The sequence below is a fragment of the Oryzias latipes genome, chromosome 5 (genome assembly GCF_053564925.1).
Source record: "Oryzias latipes strain Hd-rR chromosome 5, Olatipes_Hd-rR_3.1".
Taxonomy (NCBI): domain Eukaryota; kingdom Metazoa; phylum Chordata; class Actinopteri; order Beloniformes; family Adrianichthyidae; genus Oryzias; species Oryzias latipes.
Window position 1 is genome coordinate 8,912,869 of NC_136241.1, and position 21,058 is coordinate 8,933,926.

At 39.9% G+C, this 21,058-nt stretch overlaps 1 protein-coding gene across 1 annotated transcript in view; it reads left to right on the forward strand.

The window, feature by feature from the left end:
* Window positions 1-21,058, forward strand: part of gnai2b (guanine nucleotide binding protein (G protein), alpha inhibiting activity polypeptide 2b) — a 60,556-nt gene that overhangs the window by 20,954 nt on the left and 18,544 nt on the right. The window contains exons 2-4 of the mRNA XM_023954829.2: window positions 10,345-10,387; window positions 12,049-12,190; window positions 18,099-18,259. Coding sequence (XP_023810597.1) covers window positions 10,345-10,387; window positions 12,049-12,190; window positions 18,099-18,259 — 346 coding nt within the window. The remainder of the gene's footprint in view (window positions 1-10,344; window positions 10,388-12,048; window positions 12,191-18,098; window positions 18,260-21,058) is intronic.

Below are 21,058 nucleotides of genomic sequence, written 5' to 3' on the forward strand. Positions count from 1 at the left end.
ATCGACAACCTACATTGCTTTGAAGCTCATCAATTTCGGTAATGCTAAAGGTAACGCTAGCGCGAATTAGCGCCGAAGGCTAAAAACAAATGCTAGATATTACATCAAAAAGCAGTGACTTCTAACCGTAGTCATAAGTTATTAACACATGTTTTAAACGTGTTTATATATGTAGGGACAGACAAGGATGAGGAAAATCTGATCTATCTGTGGACGGAGAAAGATAGCCTGTTTGTTTTCAGGGAAGCTCGTGCCAGATGGGAGTCACTTGTTGATGATCATGATCAGATTTGTCTTTGTTAATAAACGATTAATCGTTGTCATATCTGGGTAAAGGTTTTTGTTGAAAGAGGAGAGGAGGAAAGAGCAAGAAGGGAGGAAGAGCGTCAGGAGAGTCTGTTCAGCTTACTTGAGTTGAAAATATTGTTCAAAAAATGTAATGTTGCCGTTGTTTTTCCAATTTGTTTAATAAATGCATTAACAAAAATGAATAATTTACATGTTTTATTTAAATCTGAGCCATTTAACAATCTCAAAAGGATTTTCATATAAATATCAAATGTACACATTTACAATTTCGTTTTATATGTTAACATTTATTTTTACACATGTTAACAATAATTGTGCTCCTCCAGAGTCATGTGAGACACAGTTGGAGCTGAAAGGAAAGCAGAGATTTGTCCTCGCAGACGGACTCCACTTTGCTCGTCCTGCATGTTCCTGGTGTCGTCCTGCTGTGGCTCAACATCTGTGGCTCCCAGCAGTCCCCTTTGCTGATGCATAGATTGTGCAGAATTGAACTTCAGGCAATGATTTTCATCGCAAAGGTTGGTTTTACTAACAGGGCCCCCAGAAATATTGCTCTCCTCCTCATCTTTATAATGCCAAATGCTCTCTCTCCACCACAGAGCGTGTTCTGGAGTGGTTCTGGTTGTAACGGGCCTCAACCACATTCCTCATGGGTCTCTGTAGGGTGTCAGCAGCGTGATGGGATGAGCAATGCAGAGATGCTCACCATCACCCAAAAGGATCCTTCAGGTGCGTAATGTTTGATTTACATAAATTGGGCTTTTATGTAGAACCCGTGAATCATGGATTGATCTTGGATTCCCAACAAAAATATCTATAAAATTTGGCATTAGAGTCACATACAGCCTGCATTTGAATGGAATAAAAAAGCTTCCTGTTAAAATAACAAGCTGCATTTTCTTTTAGGGCCTTTATTCTTATGTGGCAGCCATCGATGCTCCCCACGACCTTTTGGAAAGTGGAAGACCAAGCGAGCTGCTAAAAAACCAGAGGGGACTAATGGTAGTTAATTCCCAGTGGGAAGCTGGATGACCCTGCTCCTCAGCTGGAGGTCCGCCGTCCTGTGGACAATGTCACTCACAGTGGACCGTAGCATGTCAAAGGTTCTGGCTACCACACTGTAAGATGTGCCACACGCCAGCCAGAAAAGAAATACCAGGAACTCAGTCTCCTGTTCCCCCAGAGTGTGAAGAACCCGAAGCTGCTCCACCAGATGCTTGATGGTCCTGCGGGTCAACCGGAAATCCGGTCTTGTGTTGGGCTGACTGTCAGAGTAAAGGGCCAGGACAGAAACCTTTATGTTTGCAAAGCAGGAGAGACGTGGAAAACCCTGTTGTTGTTTCTCTTTCGGCTTTTCCCATCACTGGTTGCCACAGCGAACGAGTCGCATGGTAAACTTGGCAATGTTTTACGCCGGATGCCCTTCCTGACGCAACCCTCTCAAGGCAACAGGGCTTGGGACCGGCACAGAAGTAGAGAACAGGGAGCAGCCCGGAGTCGAACCCTGGTTTCACGGACGGAAGGCGCCGCAAACCAGCACGAGCTAAACGTGGAAGACCCTGGAAAATGGAAAATTAATATATTTCATTGAGGAAATTAAATCTCATTTTTTGAATGTTTCTATTTATTTTTGATGTCTTACATTTTAGTTTATGAAGTATTTTTAAATGCTGGAAAATCTCGTTTTTTGTTTTTACTGGGTGAAAAATGAAAGTATTTAATAAATGAAAGTATTTTTGTTTTAAACAAGTGATATGGTTTGACTCTGAATAAAAAATACTAAACTTTGAATTCACAAGTGTTTCATGTAGTTAGACTAAACAACTTATAATCCAATGTTGAAAAAGAATGTTAAAGTCTTACCCAGCAGATTGTGTAACCTTGAGCACAGTTAGTGACAAATGCTTAAGTTTAACTAAAAATAAATTTAAGTTTAACTCACAGGTTGTTCATGTCTGGCCAGGGCATCCAGAGGAAATCTTCTGAGACGTCTGCTTCTCCTCCTTGCTGTCCTGTGATGCTGCATATCTGCTCGTTTTCAGTTTGATCTCACGAAAACAGTTGAATTATTGCCAACAGGAAAACGGACAGATTCATATTCAAAGCTATTTTCAGTAAGGTAGAAGAGAAAACTACTGAAAAAAATGCCTCCTCACAAGAGCCCGTAAATCGTTCAGCGGCACAGAAATAAATATTGCCATGGACTAATGACTTGAGGGTTTATTTCTGAACAAATACGTTAAATCAACACCAATGTGTTTGTAATTTTATTATTTATAAATCAGCCACGTTTTCCATGATCAGAACACAGCAGATTCATAAATAGTCTTTGTAAAAATGTTCATATTTATTATGTTTTTACTTTGACAAATAGGTGTCATTCTCCGTGTTAAATAGTAGTTCGCCTCCAGACCAGGTGGTGGCGGTAATGCGCCACTTTGTTTCCGTGTCAAGCTCCTCATGAAAACACCCGAAAGAGAAAAGTAGTGAGCATGGGTGTCCGAATTGCTTTGAAAATTCAGAGAACTATATAAAGCTGCACTATATAGGGTTTTAGTAGTTAGGGGTTAGGGTAGGAATTTGGACACAGCCCATGACTGAGGTGGCTCTGAGCAGAACTGACATCCATGCTGTTTGCCTGTTTGTGAGGGAGTTCAACTAAATATACTATAATACTGGAAAGGACAATATGCATTTAGCATTTGTTTCTCCCTCTCTGACACTGTTGGAAATGCGTAGGATGTATGCTTCAACATGTTCAAACAGCGTGTTTAAACGTGGGCGTATGCGGACAATATATAGGTGCGGCTTGTGTGTGAATAAAATAGTACTTTAAAAATGTGAATGGTGTGGCTTGTTACCAGGTGCGCTCTATAGCCCGGAATTTACGGTATTCATTTACATGTGTCATCTTATCTAATAGCCTTCGCTCTTTCGGTTTTATTTGCACCTTAGACATGTCCTTTGTAGCCCTTGGTAGGGGGGGGTGCTTGGACATCACTGCCAGCAAGCAGCGGATGTCCTCCTAGCACCCTACCCGCCAATTTTAACCGCACCTTAGACATTTAGGGCCCCTTGGTGGGGAGGGTGAGGGGACGTCACTGTGTGTAATCAGGAGATGTCCCCTTAGTGCCCTACCCGCCAATTTTAACTGCACCCCCCTTAGTACACACACCCCTCCCCCCTCAATATATACATCCCAACATAAACACACACACACCCTCTCAAACACACATACACGCACACACATTTTGCAAGGAAGGTGGGACCTGGGTCCGTCTGTCCCCTGCCTCTTCCCTGGTGGGGGGTACGGGCCCCTTTGCAACGGCGGCCGTGTCCCCGGGGTGCCGGCTTCCTGGGCCCGGCGATGCTCTCTCCGCACGGTGGGGGGGGGTTCACATTACATCTGAGCCGGGGGTGTCTGGTCCCTGGGGGGTGGGTTCTGGTCCTCGCTCCTGAGTGCTGGGCCCCGCCAAATTTCCAACTGTGGCCGAGCCTGGTCGGGCCATATTTACAACACCCCTTGTGGGCCCTCTTTTTTCCCCGGGGTTCCCCCCTCCTGGGCGGGGGCGGCGGGCCCCTGCCTCGCTCCTCCCTGGACCAACCGTGGGCCAGGCGGATGGCTGCCTGGAGTGCGGAGCGGGTCTCCCTTGGGGGGTCCTGGCTCGTATCTGGGGTTGGGGCGGGGGGATGCCCGGAACTCCTGGGTGGTGGTGTAGGGTGCTCGTTTGGGGCTGTGGGCGTCCTTCTCCGGTGGGGCCCTGCGTTGGGTTCTCCCGGCGCGGCGGGGGGGCTGCTCTCCTGGTTGGGCTGGGGCGGCGCTCTCTTTCCCTCCGTGCCTCCCTGGCCTCTGGCTCTGGGGGCCTTGCGGCGGCCCTGCTGGCCCTGGCCTGGGTGGCGGGCTTGGTCGCCCGGGCGGCGGTTGTTCCCTGCCGGTTCCCGTGTGGCGTTGGGGGGATTCCGGCTGCCGCTGCTGGTGCGGTGGGGGTCTTGGGGTGGGGATGGCTGGGCACTCTCCCTCCTTCTTTTCACGTTCCACCACCCATTTTAGAAGAACATAAACACTCACCTGAGCACTGGTGTTAGCTCACCTTTGCACTAACAGTTTGCATGACTGAATGACTGAAATATTTCACACTAGTTGGTTTTAAGGCATAAGTATGCGTGTGAACACTATCTGTTTTGTGTACATGTCGACAGGTGGACATTTTTGCAGCTAGCAGGTGTGTTTAATACATTTGAGTGTGTGTGTGGACAGGCTCCGCCCCCTTTATTTTATTTTATTTTATTTTATTTATTTTTTACTACATTTGAACCTTACCATAATGATTAACAACCAGTAAACTTGTTGCTTTATGCTGCTTCATGGTCTTATCCCCCTTCCCCTCCTATTATCACCCCCTACCCCCCCTCTCTCTAACGTCCCTCTCTCTTCTTCCCTTCTTTCCTTTTCCGTCCGGTCCAACACCAAAGATTTTCAGACATGATTGAAATTAATAAAGTTTGGCCTCAATTACAAAAGGGGTTTATTCAGACATACCTTTGGTTTGTCTGAAGATTAATAACCCCTCTTGTTAAAGTAAAATATGTCCAACACAAGAGGCCCTCAGCTTTCATCTGTCTGCCCAGCTGTTGGACAGGACAAGTTAAAAAAAAAAAAAAAAAAAATAGCCTTCGCTGTGTTTTTATAATTTCTTTTAAAATTTTCATTCTTTTTCAGTACTATTAAAAAAATTAAAAAAGTTGACTTGATTCAGCGCATCTATGAAGTACTAAACACAATAGGTAGTGACTGTGCTTGAATTCCTGCAGGATTGAGCTAGAAAATAATGTATATGGCATGTATATGCTGGACTCACTGCTCCTAAGGTGCCATTGATTGACTGAGTGCATATTTGCATTTTATTATGAACAAAAGTCTACGCATCATGTAGCGTGTGTCCTTTTTTTTTGGTTTTGTTGATTTTTTTTTTTTTGATTTTTTTTTTTTTTTTTTGCGTCTGAGGCTTTTTTCTTTTCCTCTTTCAAAAGCTTCAGTAGTGCTCTGTAAGGCGAACCAGTGAAGCTCAAATGCTTCCCACAATGCAGATGACCTACTTTTCTAGTGCAGCCAAAAGCATACATTCATCCATGTAAAATTCCTCCATTACTCTACGCTGTATGTAGCTATTTTTTATTCTGGTTTGTTGGAAGTATCCTGGAACTGATGTGTCCTGATATACTAAGGCAATCTAAGTCTTTGTTCCTCTTGAGAAATGGTGGAGTGAATGTGAAAAAACTGCTGCTTCTGGCACAAAAAGAGCTCTATGAGAGAACAAAAAACACTCAACTGCAGGCAAAAAAGATGTCTTTAATAAAGACTGGCTGACAGACAGGCTATTGAAAAACCAATAGTCTGGTGTACAATACAACAAAGTGATTTATCTCGATCTAAATGCCTAATAAAAGTTAATTTCAGATGTAACTTCATTTTTTGACTTATAATTGAAGTCAAAAAATTGTCTTTGTTTTTGCCATTTTGTGAGGTTACATTTCTCAGGGTCATCATTGCTGTAGTCATCTTTCTTAGAGCCAAGGAATCCATAATGGAGTTTGGTAGTAAAAGATTTAAAGGCTTAAACATGTCCACCACCACACAGAACAAGCAGCACAATGATCAGTAAAGAATGATTTGACAATGAAAACACAATAACACAAAATGATGTGAAACTATTTATAAATATGTTCTCAAAATTAGCTAAAAACAAAAAAAGATGACATATCTTTGAGTTGGGGCTCAAATTCATTTCAGCATTTGCTGAAAATCTAGTGGACTACAAACAATTTTCACAGAATTAAAAATGTATTTTAGCTTCCCTGCAATCACTGCATTAACACCTAGCCTCAGTCATACTTAACAAGCTCATCTGTAAACGCACAGCAAAAATCTTAAAGCTGTGCTGATGCAGGTAAAGTCACTTCAACATTTGCAGTATGCTCGCTGCAGAAAGCTCCATGCCTTCTCATAAATTCACAAAAGCCTTACCAACAAAAATGCAAGCAGCTTGGTTCTGGACTTTGCCAATGCTGCACTTTCACTTCTGCTGTGTTCAGTGTGTGTGCTTGTTCAGTATGGACGTACACTGTGGAATTAAACACACATAATTTCTTTATGCAGGAAATGGTTCAAATGAAGTTACCATGAGCTAAGCATTATCTTGGAGAAAACTGAGATCATGGCCCTAGAGCAGGGGTTCCCACACTTTTTTGGCATGTGAGTTACTTTTCTTTTGAGACGACAATGTCCTAAAGATCTACATATATATATGTGTATATATTTGTATATATGTATATATATATATATATATATATATATATATATAGATAGATATAGATATATATATAGATATATATATAGAGATAGATATATATATAGAGATAGATAGATATGTATGTAAATACTGTTTAATAAATACTGTTTAATAAACATAGTATTATGAACTATTAGTACATAACATTGTTTATGTACTGATAATTCAAAAACTACACAGTATGAGTACACAAATCTTTGTGAGGAGATACTTTAGTATTAACAGATGAGGTGTTTTATTACAAAAAAACAGAAAGCAGTGACTATCGCATTTCGTGCTCTGCTGTAAACCGTACAGTGTGGGAACCATGGTATTTCTAAAGCACGGCTGGCTCCGTGGGCAGCGCCCGAAAAAGCGCGTGCTACAGAAAAAGCACTGCTGCTAAGTGAGCTCTGATCCATCAGCCCAGTAGGACGGAGTGGTCTTCTGCCAGGTACTTTACGTGCCGTGGGGCAAGTAGTGACTTTCTGATAACAGACAGAATTTGCGCTCAGTGTATTTAAACACCCATTTGCAGAGACGTATGTATCAGAGGATGTCCGATTGGCCATTCTGCATGTCAATCAAGTCACGTACTTCTCGGTCAGGATTTTTTTTCGCTGACGTTTTTTTTAGAAATATAGTTTTTTTTTTTTTTGGTTATTTATCTTTGCTGGCCTGCGATCTACCCTCATGTCCTTGAAGATCAATCGGTCGATTACGATCGATGTAATGAACATCCCTGCTCTAGAGTGCGACCAATTTAGTTGCACGTGCAACTGGATTTTTCAATGGTGCATCTAAAAAAAAAAAAAAATCCAAGGTCACACTGGTCCCCCCAGCTGTTCTGAGAAAAAAAAGAAGTGACATAAAAGGACATGAAAGTCTCATTGCTGTATGTGTGTGCGAGTGTAACACATCTCAAACAAGAATGATTGTTTTTTTTTATGAGAATGTACATCTAAGCCGTTCAGTTTGATTTTGTGCATGAAAATTGTGGTAGTGCAAATTATTTTTTAGCTCAGTAGAGAAAAAAAATAATTCTTCTTTTCTGATCAAATTTACATTAAGACTTTATAATTGAGACTAATATTATTTTTATCACTGGACTTGCCAAACTGTGAGCATTTCAAAACTCAAAGAATCATTTTGATCTTATAGTTTAGACACAGCGTCGATATGTTCAGGACAAAGTCTGTCCATATGTAAATAAATTCAGGCGTTCAGGGGTTAGGAAAGCTGTTCTTATCTTCTCCCTGTTGAATGCAGCTATTCTCCCTCAGTGTAATATGACTTATCTTGGCCTGCTCGTAGTAATTAAAGTACTCAGATCAAACACATTTCAGGATGTCAGCTGGCAGTGATGTTAATGGGTTTGTTTTGGGACTGGAACAGGCTTTTTGAAGGGGTATGCATGGTTGGAGTTAATTCATTCTACTCCTTATTAAATCTGCTGACAACAACCTGTTCTTCTTACCATGAATGAGTCCTACCTAATAAGATGTTTCTGAGTGGATTTTCAAAATATATGAGTAGGTCTTTCAAAGTGTTTTTTTCTATTTTTTATTTTGTTGTCAGGATATTTCTGTCCACACGCACTAATGAATCTTTACATTTATACCACTCAAACTATAAATCCTTGTTTTTTTATTTCTACTTTTAGTCGGAGTAGATGCTATTACTCTTGGTTGCTTGAGCATCATTTGTCTTGGAGATCTTCACTGTTCAAGGCTGGGTTGTCTTTGCTAAATAAAGACGTTTCTTTCATTTTTATTCTGTTTTGACATATGTGATTAATGGTAAAATGGTAAATGGCGTATACTTATATAGGGCTTTTCTACCTACAAGGCCCAAAGCGCTTTAGAGTCACAGACCCATTCACCCAGTCACACACACATTCACACACTGGTGGCGGCTCCGCTGCCGAACACTGGCGCCAACCTACCACTAAAAATAAAATTGAAGTAAAAAAAACAAAAAAAACTAACCGGTGCGCACAAGTTGGTATCGGGTTTGCACCCGTTAGTAAATGTTCCCTAAGAAATGGCATTACGTGAGCTAATTTAGTTTTACTTTGCTTTTTGACTAGCTTTGCTAGCTTAACGTCACAATTACATCATCTCTGAACGTCATCTTAAACGAGTGGTCATGTGGTTTGTGTCAAAAAAGGGTCCAAATTATATTTGGCATTTGGATTCCTACGACAAAATAAAGCCATTCGTTATTTGTATTAATGGCTGTTAGTAACTGGTAAAAAAACAAACAAACAAACAATTGATGTAAATAATAAATAAATAACAGTTACAAACAGGTGCACACCCGATACTAACTGGTGCGTACCCGTTATTATTATTATTATTATTATTATTATTATTATTATTATTATTATTATAATTTTTTGCTTTAAATTTTTTTTTTTCTTCAATGGGCCTTTAGGGGCTCCGTACATTAGGGGCTGGTCTGATTAAACATTTTTTGGCATTAGCTTTCTGTACTTAAGAGCTTGTCTAAATAAAACTATGACAAATATTAAAATATTGTACAGATTAATCAATATCTTTATTTCAGCAAACAGTCATGCAACCATTTCAGCTCCTTTTCAAGATATATCTGATGTATATTAAGCCAAGTTTGGTGAAAACAAACTTTTTGTTTTTATTTGTTTCATTTATAGTAGTTTATTTATTTGTACAATAAGAATATGCAATTGTATAAAGCTTTCCTTCTAAGTGGCACAAAAAAAAGGAAGTTCACTACAACTTTCATGAAGAATTACATGGCTCTCCTTTTTTTCTTTGTCGTGTTCATGAGTGACCACTTCCCCGTAGGCTTGAAATATTAATGGAAGAGTTTTATTCTTGTGTCAGGAAGGTAACCTTCAAACGGTCATGTGTTTTTCCAGAGAGACAGATATTCTGCTCTCCTCCAGCTACCTTTTCCACTTAAGCAGCATGAGGGTCAGGAGAAGCTTTTCCAATGTTTGTCTGTTTACCTGACTAAAAGTGAATGCTGATGTTCCTGGCGGCAGTAGAGAGCACAGCAGGAGCTTTAAAAAGTCCCTTCATGATCGTGTTCTAGAAACATGGTGTTTTAAATGGAGGCAGCATCTTGATATGGCAAAGTCTGAAGGATAAGGAGAAGGACCTTAAGGATAATTTATTAAATAATTAGAGACCCACTCTAATAAAAAGTTGTGTTAATCGCATTTTTAACATGTTTATGTGGCATTTTTCTCATGATGAAGGACATATAAGGAGATAATTCAGGTTAAAACTTGATTTATCAGTATTTCTTTATTCAAATCGTGAATGAGAAACATGAAAAAATGCTGCCTCCCCAGCTCTCAATAAATTTTTATCCACCAATCTGCTGTCTGCTATTTTTGATCCATCCAGTCTGCTCCTTACAATCACACAACAGTTTTGTGTTGCTGCAGCTTTCTGTTGCTGCAGGAAGAACACTAACTATGTTGATGTAAAAGGTCTTCAAACTATCCCTGGAAGTTCTAACTTTCGTGGCCTTTTTTGTAGCATTTCAATGAAATTATCGCATATTCGCAATATTTTTGAAAAAAAAATAAACTCAGAAATTGTAAACATTTATCCTTTTTCTTTAATGTATTTTTTACATTAACTTTCAAGACTTGAGACTTTGTTAAAAATTGTTTTCTGTAAATTAATTATGCTATGTTTACATTTTCCAACAGGTGCTGGGGAGTCTGGGAAAAGCACCATTGTAAAGCAAATGAAGTAAGTTCCAACATCTGTCTTTTTCTGACATATCAACAAAAGTGTAAACTCTTATTTAAGGAAGGACTGTAAATGTAATGTAAGTTAAAAAAAAACCTGGTTATGGGCTTGTTATTTTGTAAATGTGTTATAAGAAAACTACCTTACAGAAAATAATCGAACCTTTCTGGATTATTTTTTTCTTTGGGTCTCATAACACAAAAATGAAAATTACATTAAATGCAGGTATAGTTTGATCCAAGAAGACCTTTTCTGACCTAATGTGTATTAAATGTATGCCTTCAGCATTTTTCATAAATATCTTTGGTTTTTTAGACATTTGTGATGCATAAATGTTCATTAGAGCTTGATTCAGACTGAAAGCAATCCAGAAAGCTGCAGTTTGCACACATTAAGGAGCTAAAACCTAATTAATCCATATCATCTTAGAGCGTTTTGTGCACTTCATTTGTTTTGTAACACTGTAGCTGCTATCAATTAAAGCAATATTTGAAGATAACTTCTACATAAATTCATTACTGAGAGAGGAAAAAAGCTGTGATTCTTTGGAGTTTCAGGTGTCTGATAACAACAAAAGAAGAATTTATCATAAAAAGCCATTCTGAGCATTATAACAAATAGGCCGTGTTGCTGAATGAAGCAGGAAACCACTGCTGGATGGCCAGGCAGAAACTGTATGTATCAGGTGTCACAGCTTTCCCCTCAGTTGTTTTAATGTTCCTAGTTCAAGTTACCTGCATGTAAGATATGATCAAATCCCAAACAACATGAAACTCTAGTATTTTCCATTTAATCCTCTACAGATAGTGTTGGTCTTTGAGTTTAGCTGGCTGTGATGTTAATGTGAGGAGATAACGGCTTTCTTCTTTAACACTTACTTTACTCCATTTTTTTGCCAACTTTCATTAAAATCTTCAGTAAAATAAATGCTATAAAAACTATTTTTAGTTAAAAATGTTCCTTTATTTTGACAATGTGCTGTCCTGCTAATGTCTTTCAGATCATATAGAATTTGCTGTAAATCATATTCTTTTCTGCATCATAGATCACATTCCTAATCAAAGTATAATTAGCAGCTTATTTAACAATTATTTTTTGCGTCTGTAACTTTAACAATGACTTGCGGGGTGTCGTTTTTGAATTATTTAATAGATTTCAAGAGAAAGATCTCAATGTTAGGGGCTTTCTGTCAGGCTAGCTATCAGAATACTGAATGGATTCAACAATTCACAATGTGATTTGATTTATGATTTAACATTATCTTATTTAATACAAATCGTTTCTCCAATATTTTGACAAATTTTACGAAACTGAGTATTCACAACTAATCAAAGGTTGAATGATTAAAATGTTTAATTTTTTATCTTTAAAACCAACAGATTACATTTTTTTGTCTGAAAAATTGCAAGACGTCACTTGAGTTATTTGAATCAAATAAAGATTTTCTGAGTATTAATTTTAATTTTGAGACATAAATCTTTTTCAACCCCAGGCCTAGCCTTTAGCAGAACTGAGTTCTTTTATATGATGTTAAACTGGAGTTTAAGTTGATAGGTTGATGTTTATTTAGTCTTATCAAAACACAAAGCCCATCTGAAAGAGACAACTTTCCCATTATCTTTCTCTTTTTCATTTTCATTTTCATTTCTTGTTATTCTCAGGATTATCCATGAAGATGGTTACTCAGAAGACGAGTGTAAACAGTATCGAGCGGTTGTTTACAGCAACACCATCCAGTCCATCATGGCCATTGTTAAGGCCATGGCCAGTCTCAAGATAGACTACAGCGACCCTGCCAGAATGGTAGGATACCCAAGCACACAGGAAGTGTGTTTTTTTGTGTGTCAGCTCTACATACAGTATGATTACTGTACGTATTACACACCAGTCCATCTCAAATTATTTCACCTTCACTATAAGCATGGCCTAACCCCAAGACAAAGATGTTCACGCAAAGTGTCAGTCTTTACTGTGTGAGAATGCAGACGTGGGTTTGCCTCAGCCTCAGGATCTCCTAAAACTGTTTTGTCAACGACATCCTGCAGTTGTGTATCCAGGACAGACTGTGGTGTGTACAATACTCTGTCCCACAAACAATATTATATATCACAATAGAATGGTGGAGCAGTGGTTAGCGCTCTTGCCTCACAGCATGAAGGCCCCCGGTTCAAGTCCCGGCTGGGGGACCTGAATCAGAAACAGAAGCAGCAACAGACAGATTAACAAAAAAATGTTGAGCGCTGTTGTTAGGCGCTAATGCTATGATGCTAAAGATGCTAATGAGCTGTTCCGTGTGTCACCTATATGTAAACATGGGCTGCTTTAAAGTCTGACAGTATTTTAACAGATGAATAAATAAAACAAAACAAAAAATAAAAAACCTTAACTCATACGTCACTTGTAAAAACAGTATTTTATAATAAAGAAAACAGAATTGAATCCACTGCGTTTTATCAGCGTCTATACAGCATTACAGAGTCGATGTTACACCGAAAAAATTAGATCCGTCAGATGTTGCCCTGATTCTCCCCGCGCCCTTTTCCTTGAGAGAGAGAAAGAACTGTAGCTTCAATGTCAATGATATTTAATAACAATAATCAAAATCATTATACAGTTTTCAGGCTGTTTTTGTTGTAATTTAATAAAAAATGTAATCACCTGAAAGCAGAATTAGGAAATCTATGGTAAATCCCTCCTTGTTTTCTCAGCATGTTTGAATTTGAGTGTAAAATGTATTTATTTAATGACAGTAAAAATGTGTTCATACCATTTAGAAATTACTTTTATTTAATTTCATTTTTCAGAAACTGTATTATTCATTTTCAAGATTCTGCTAAAATTTAAAAACGCCGAACGTATTTCTGTGTAAAATAGTGTTATAATTTGGCCGGTAAAAAATATGTTTGGCCAGTAGATTTTTTTTTTTTTTCTTTCTTCCTACCAGCCAACTTGGCCGGTGACACAAAAATTAAATTTTGTGAACTGCAAATTGTGCAGGAATTTACAGATTTTAGAATTTACTTGTAGAATTAATGTTTTGGTTTTAAATGGAACTGATCAAGCAGTTTAGCATTCTGTTTTATTTATGTTCTCTTTTGAAACTTGAAAGCTTTTGCTTTAATTTTCAATTTAGTTTGTAATATCTCTGCCTTTTCTTAGTTATCTGGAAAAAAACTGTTGCATCATGGTCCTTCAGTGCATCTGTTATGTTTAAAGTAGGATAGGAATTAATTATTTAAATCTAAACAACCTGCTGATGGTTACACATTTCTCTTATGAGCAATGTGTTTAAATTTGACAACTACAGTTATTTGGTGATTGCCCGATATGAAAATAACTATATGGTGATGTAAAACATTCTATATCACCCAGCCCTATTCTAGTCTGGTCCAAACTCAGCTACATGTCCTGCTTGTTATCTTTTGAACAAATGTTTCTCTTCCTCAGCAGCCTCTAAGATCCGCTTAGTGCGCAAAGATCATTCCAAGGCCGGGATGCCTCTGGGAAAGCGCCTCTGCCTTCTTCTTTTGGCAGTTCTTTTTCAGTCAATAACACCAGTAAGCTTTGTTGTTAGAAACAAACGCTGGATCATTCGGATTCCAGCATGCACCTGTTCACTGCAGCTTCTTGTTATCAGAAGAAACACTGCTGTTGTAGAAACTGGAGCACAGGATTTTTTTCCCAAGTCTGAGGACAAATCTTTTTTCCTGTTGTAGTTGTATTAGTTAAAGTCTCACTCCAATCATCCTCTGATCTGTTGTGTTCCCAGTGGTATTTGATTTATGATAATACCGTTTTTAGCCCAAATAAAAACAAACGTGTCGTCTTCTAGAACATAGTTCCTGCAGAGCGGCAGTAGTTCATTAAAATTTACCTCTGTGTTGGGGGCGGGAGTGTTGGCGTGGTGCAACCTTGCCCTCCTTCCCCTTTCGTTGCTGAGAGCTTTCTGTTTACATGCTCTCCTGCAAACTTACAGCTCCTCACACCCCAACCTAACATTAATGCAGCAACAAAAATGGCGAGCAATATTGGAGCTATCAAGCCGTACAGTTTTGATCCAAATGCTGGTCAGACAAGAAAAACGATCTGCTGAGCAGAGCAGCAGAGCAGCAAGCTTGTGGTTCGCCTATCATATTTTTGTCACAAATAAGCTCTTTTTCAAGTGGCCATTTTTTGTCTGCTCCTGACTTACAACTATGTGAATAAAGAAATACTCAGAATTGCAATTTTAAGCTGAATTTTCTTAAAATATCCTCAATCATCAGAAAATTCCACAAAATCACATTAAAAACAGCAAAACTTGATTTTGTTTAAATGTATATTTAAGAGTCTGAATGTACATTTAGGGGGAATGCTTACACAATGGACCAGTAGACTGAGCCTTCAAATGTGCTTAAAATGGTCAGTGATTACTGACCTTCAATTGATCTTCTGTGGTACACGGCGGTCAAAAATCTGTCAGTGTTTTAGTTTGACTTGTGACTCATACGGTCCTTCAATGGTTTTTTGAATAAGTTGAATATAGTTTTAATAAATGTACTTTTTAAACTTTACTACTTAAATTTTACTTTAGTACTCAATTTTTTTAACAATAAAAGCATTGTTTTTTTTTTAAACAGAGAGCCACAATGGAGGGGTAAAAGAGCCACATGTGGGTCTGGAGCCTCAGGTTGCATTCTCCTGACCTAAGTCAACATATATTTGCATGAAGTAAGGCCAGCTGTTCGATACAAATCTATGCTTGTGAGAAAACGGGTGACCTGCCAAACATTGAGGAAGTCTACTGTTGTTCTAAAGCTGTCTAAGTTAAACTTGGCTTTGATTTGAATTCTTTAAAATATTTTTACAGATTTTTGTTGAAATGCAACTTCCTGATATTGGCAATACACTTATTACAGTTTTGTTTGATAAAAGAAAAAACTAGTGATAAAATCCACCAGGACTGTCATGTTTTACAGGTTACAGACGAGCAGATATGATATATGGATAATCAGCGTGTGTGAAATGACATGTTACCAACACAACTTGTTTGTCGTGACAACACAGGATAAAGGAATAGAAACTTCAACTACAACGGTAGAAAATGAACTTTTCCTTTCTTCACATTAATCAACAATAAATATGAGGAGTATTGAGTTAAATGGTGGGCTGTACTGTGGTGTAGTAGTTGGTCACAGTGAGAAGGCCCTGGTTCGAATCCCAGCTGGGACCTTTCTCTGTGGAGTTTGTGCATATGTGAGTTTTCTCCAGGCTTCCTTCAATAGTCCACAAACAGAAATTGATTGGTTTCTCAATAAGTGTACTTAGGTATGTGTGGGATTGAACGTGTGACCCGTGACAGACTGGGGACCTATCCAGGGTGTTCCTCGCCCAACGGTGGTTGGGAAAGGCTCCAGCAACTCCGTGGTCCCCATAGGGATATAGTGGGCTAAGAGGATGGATGGTTTATATGTTACAACATTGTCTGCTCCAGGTGAAATGGTAGTAAATCAGCCTTAAGGCAAATAATCAATTTAGTGAATGAAACTGGGGGCTTACACTACAAAATCAGGCCCTTTAGAACTAAGTCAAAAAATTCTTACCCCATTGACAAATTTGTTTTACTTATTCAAAGACAATCTGCCAACAGGGTAAAAAAGTTGTCTTACCAAGAATTCTTGTTTTAACTAAAACATTCTAGTCACTAAAATATGTTTTCTCAAGAACCTTTTTAAAGAGATTCTTTTTCATGCAAGACAGAACATTTTTTTAAAACGGGGGTCTTTTTTACTTTCTTAAGATTCCCTTTTTTGCAGTGTGGGCATTAATTAAACCTTGATACAGAAGCATAAACAAACAGCTGACGCGTATTAGATCAGCAACCCCACTGCGATTTCCCTGTGAAGCCAGCGTGGCCACTCCAACTGAAGCTGTAATTGAAGGATTAAAGATGTTGCAGGTGATGTGTGACTGCATCTGGGTTATGTTATTTATTTTTTTCTTCCACTAGCAGATCTGTCAAACACGACCAGTTGTGTGTACGTGATGGTACTGTCACACTCCCACACACAGCAATTAGTGTGTCAGCTGTCCTGTTCTTACACATATTCAAAGACTCTTAAGTTACATTATCTCTAAATGCAAAAAGATTTTAGCAACACTGCTTACTGGGACTATTTTTTTTCTCCTTTTTGGGGCTACCCTTGTGTCACTATAATTTAAAACACATTTCTAGAATTACATGCACTAAAGGCTAAAAAGAAAACTTATAAGACTTATATGGAGATGTTTGGGGGTGGGGGCCTGGGCTTGCTCCGGGGGGGGGGGGGGGGGGGGACGCTTTCTGGCTCCTCTCTCTCTGTGTGGGGTGGGCGGTGCTGGGCCTGGGGTGTCGGCGCCTCCGGGGATGGGGCCCCTGGGCTGGGTGGACCTAGCCCCTATGCTGGGGGGGGGTGGGGGGGTGGGTGGGCGGGGGACAGTCTTACACCTGAGCCGGGGGTGTTCGTGTCCCTGGGGGGTGGGTTCTGGTCCTTGCCCCTGAGCGCTGGGCCCCGCCAAATTTCCAACTGTGGCTGAGCCTGGTCGGCCCATGTTTACAACACCCCTTGTGGGCCCCCTTTTTCCCCGTGGTGCCCCCTTCCTGGGCGGGGGTGGCGGGCCCCTGCCTTGCTCCTCCCTGGACCAACCGTGGGCCGGGTGGGTGGCTGCCTGGAGTGCGGAGCGGGTCTCCCTTGGGGGGTCCTGGCTCGTACCTGGGTTTGGGGCGTGGGATGCCCGGAACTCCTGGGTGGTGATGGGGTGCTCGTCTGGGGCTGTGGGCGTCCTTCTCCGGTTGGGCCCTGCGTTGGGCTCTCCCGGCGTGGCGGGGGGTTGCTCTCCTTGTTGGGCTGGGGCGGCGCTCTCTTTCCCCCCGTGCCTCCCTGCTCTCTGGCTCTGGGGGCCTCCCAGCGGTCCTGCTGGCCCTGGCCTGGGTGGCGGATTTGGTCGCCCGGGGGGCGGTTGATCCCTGCCTGCTCCTGTGTGGCGTTGGGGGGGTTCCGGCTGCCGCTGCTGCTGTGGCGGGAGTCTTGGTGTGGGGATGGCTGGGCACTCTCCTTCCTTCTTTTCACATTCCACCATCCATTTTAGAAGAACATAAACACTCACCTGAGCACAGGTGTTAGCTCAACTTTGCACTAATTGTTTGCGTGATAGAATGAATGAAATATTTCACACTAGTTGGTTTTAAGGCATAAGTATGCGTGTGAACACTATCTGTTTTGTGTACATGTTGACTCGTTGACATGTGGACATTTTTGCAGCTAGCAGGTGTGTTGATAGCATTTGAGTGTGTGTGTGGACAGGCCCCGCCCTTTTTGTACTACATTTGAACCTTACCGTAATGATAAACAACCAGTAAACTTGATGCTTTATGCTGCTTCATGGTCTTATCCCCCCTCCCCTCCTATTATAACCCTCCTGCCCCCCCCCTCTTTCTAAGACATACCTTTGGTTTATCTGAAGATTAATAACCCCTATTGTTAAAGTAAAATATGTCCAACCAAGAGGCCCTCAGTTCTCATCTGCCTGCCCAGCTGTTGGACAGGACAAGTTAAAAAAAAAGACTTATTTGGAGAGTCATTTCTTGTCCCTTTCTTTACATTTTGACTAGTTTTGATGGAACATTTTCCATAGTGAAATTTGATGCACAAACCTTGCAGTAATAGTTTTGCTACTCCACTGTCCTTTACAGGATGATGCCCAGCAGCTATTTGCCCTGTCTGCAGCTGCTGAAGAGCAGGGTATTCTCCCTGATGACTTGGCCAACGTCATGAGGAGATTGTGGGCGGACAGTGGCATACAGAGCTGCTTTACTCGGTCGCGAGAATACCAGCTCAACGACTCGGCGGCCTAGTGAGTATGAATTATTGAGTTCATTTCGTAAAACCTTCATCATTTACGGTGCTTTTCCTTTAAACTTAGGAGCATGCAAGTAAAAAAAAAAAATCTCATTTGAGAACATTTTAAAATAATTCATTTTATTGAAAAACACTAAGATTAAAATCAAACAAATCACAGCGGCTATCTACCAATCACCTTTACATTTAAAATAAAATAGACAAATACACTCATTGTCCAACTGTTTCTTAACCCTCCTGTTATGTTCCAGGTCAAATTGACCCGTTTTTAAAGTTTGAACATCTAGGAAAAATAGTTAAAAGTATTTTTTCAGCATGAAACTTCTTCTGCTTACCTTAATTAGCATAATCAACATATATTATGAAAATGGTTCATCTCACATATATGCAACACCACCCCCCCCCCCCCCCCCACCACTGCATGTGTATATCACAGAGATGATGTTCGGGTCAATTTGACCCGGCAGTCAAACTGGAGATACACGGATGTCTTAGAATTATTAGTTTTCCTTTTTTTGCAGCTGTGAGACATATTTCAACCCAATCACACACATAGACACACACACACAAACACACACACACACACAGGTGTATAGTTGTTATGATTTTTGACAGGAACCATTTATGTTCTCGCGGGAAAACTCAACCCACATTCAGTGGACACTCAACAGGGGAGGGGCAAAACATATAAAAGATTCTCTGCATGGGAGTCCTTCCAACATCAAACTCTGTCAGGCAGACCTTTAGAAAATGAGCAGCAGAAGCAGAAAGACGACATCATCAGTCATCAGTCATCACTGATCATGATCAGAAGAAGACTATCTTGAGCTAAATTCTGTTTCTAATGATTCTGATTTTGAACCAGATGAGGGAATTGCTATTCTTTTTCCTCCAAGCAAGACATTCATATCAAAGAATGGTGAATTACATTGGTCTTTATCCCCAAATATGCGTCAGACAAACCTATAATAAAGACAGTGCCAGGGCCCACTAGAATGGCAGTGACTCATGTGACCATGTCAATTCAATTCAATTCATTTCAACTCAATTCAATTCAATTCAATTCCATTTTATTTGTATAGCCCAGATTCACAACAACTGTCGTCTCGATGGGCTTCGTATCGGTAATTGAAAAAGTAAAACATAAAATAAAAAGGATCACGAATACATAGAATTCAATAGGAAAAAAATAAACAGACTAAACGGTAATCCATGCCCTTAGACCCACCTTCGCGGTAAGGAAAAACTCCTAACAAAAAAAACGGATTTCGGAAAAAACGAAGAAACATCAGGGGTGCCCACATGAACGAGGGATCCTCCCCCAGGACGGACAGGCGATTTACCAGAACTCATAAAGAGGAATTAGTTTATCAAAATCTACAACTACATATTGAAAGTCCAGCAGATGAGCTTCATCCAGATTGAGTTGGGGGGACTGCCGGGGGCGCGAGATGAGCTGGAGACAGGATCTAGGTGAAGACAAGCATGACCTGTGCGAAATGTGCAAAATTAATTTGCACAAAGTACAGTGTGATGGCTGGTCATTCTTGTGCTGTGTATATGTACAGACACACACACAACTTCATATTGCAATTGCTTGTTTGTTGTATTGTGATTTTGTTTTTTTCTGGTTTACAGTGCATGTATGTAAAACAGAATTTCAAGATTAGGTTTCAATGTTATGTAAAACTATTGTATTTTATATGTTAGTCTTTTAAAAGTAATACAGTAGTGAAAAATTCAAAAAAAAGTTTGAACATGTATATTTTTAAGAAAACCGAGTGAATTATTTAATAATTGAACCACTTCCTGTTAGAGGTAAGGAACACCATTTCACTAAGTTTTTGAAAGAATGATTGGTAATGGAGTTAGTGATGATATATTCACACTGCTTGTTAGGATTTTTTGGGTTTCAGACATTTTTTAATTAATAAAACATGCACCGGGTCAAATTGACCCAGGAACATCATCTCTGTTACTCACAAAAGAACATAACAGGAGGGTTAATGCAAATGTCTAATAAGCCAATCACATGGCAGCAACTCAATGCATTTAGGCATGTAAACCTGGTCCAGACAATCTGCTGCAGTTCAACCGAGAAAAAAAGGAGATTGAAGTGCCTTTGAACGTGGCATGGTTGTTGGTGCCAGATGGACTGGTCTCAGGTTTACAGAAACTGCTGATCTACCAGGATTTTTACCAGCAACCATTTCTAGGGTTTACAGAGAAAAAGAGCAAATATCCAGAGAGCAGCAGTTTTGTGTTTGGAAATCCCTTGTTGATACCAGAGGTCAGAGGACAATGGCCAGACTGGTTTTAACTGATAGAAAAGCAACAGTAACTCATATAAACACTGGTTGCAACCGAGGTCTGCAGAAGAGCATCTCTGAATGCACAACATGTCCAACTTTGAGGCAAGATGAGCTACAGCAGCAGAAAACTAAACCAAAGAGAGAGTATTCGTTTATTTGAATAGGGGGGACAGCGCATATTAATAAACATTTCTGTCAATATGTCAGAGTTAGCCAAAGGGCTATTTTTCATCTGCAGTCCCTGGGAAGATGTTAAAAATCACCCTAAAAGATCAAAGTAAGATCACATATTTACATAACATTACATATATATATTAAACAATGCATTCAATAAAATAAGCAGTTAACCTAAAATCAAATTAGTGATAAAACAATCCAAAATCAGAAAAATGTAAGAACATACATGCACATAAAAGACATGACAGTAGCGAGGATCAGTGAGAGGAAATGTACTCAGTGTTGACAGCTCTGATTGTCAATGA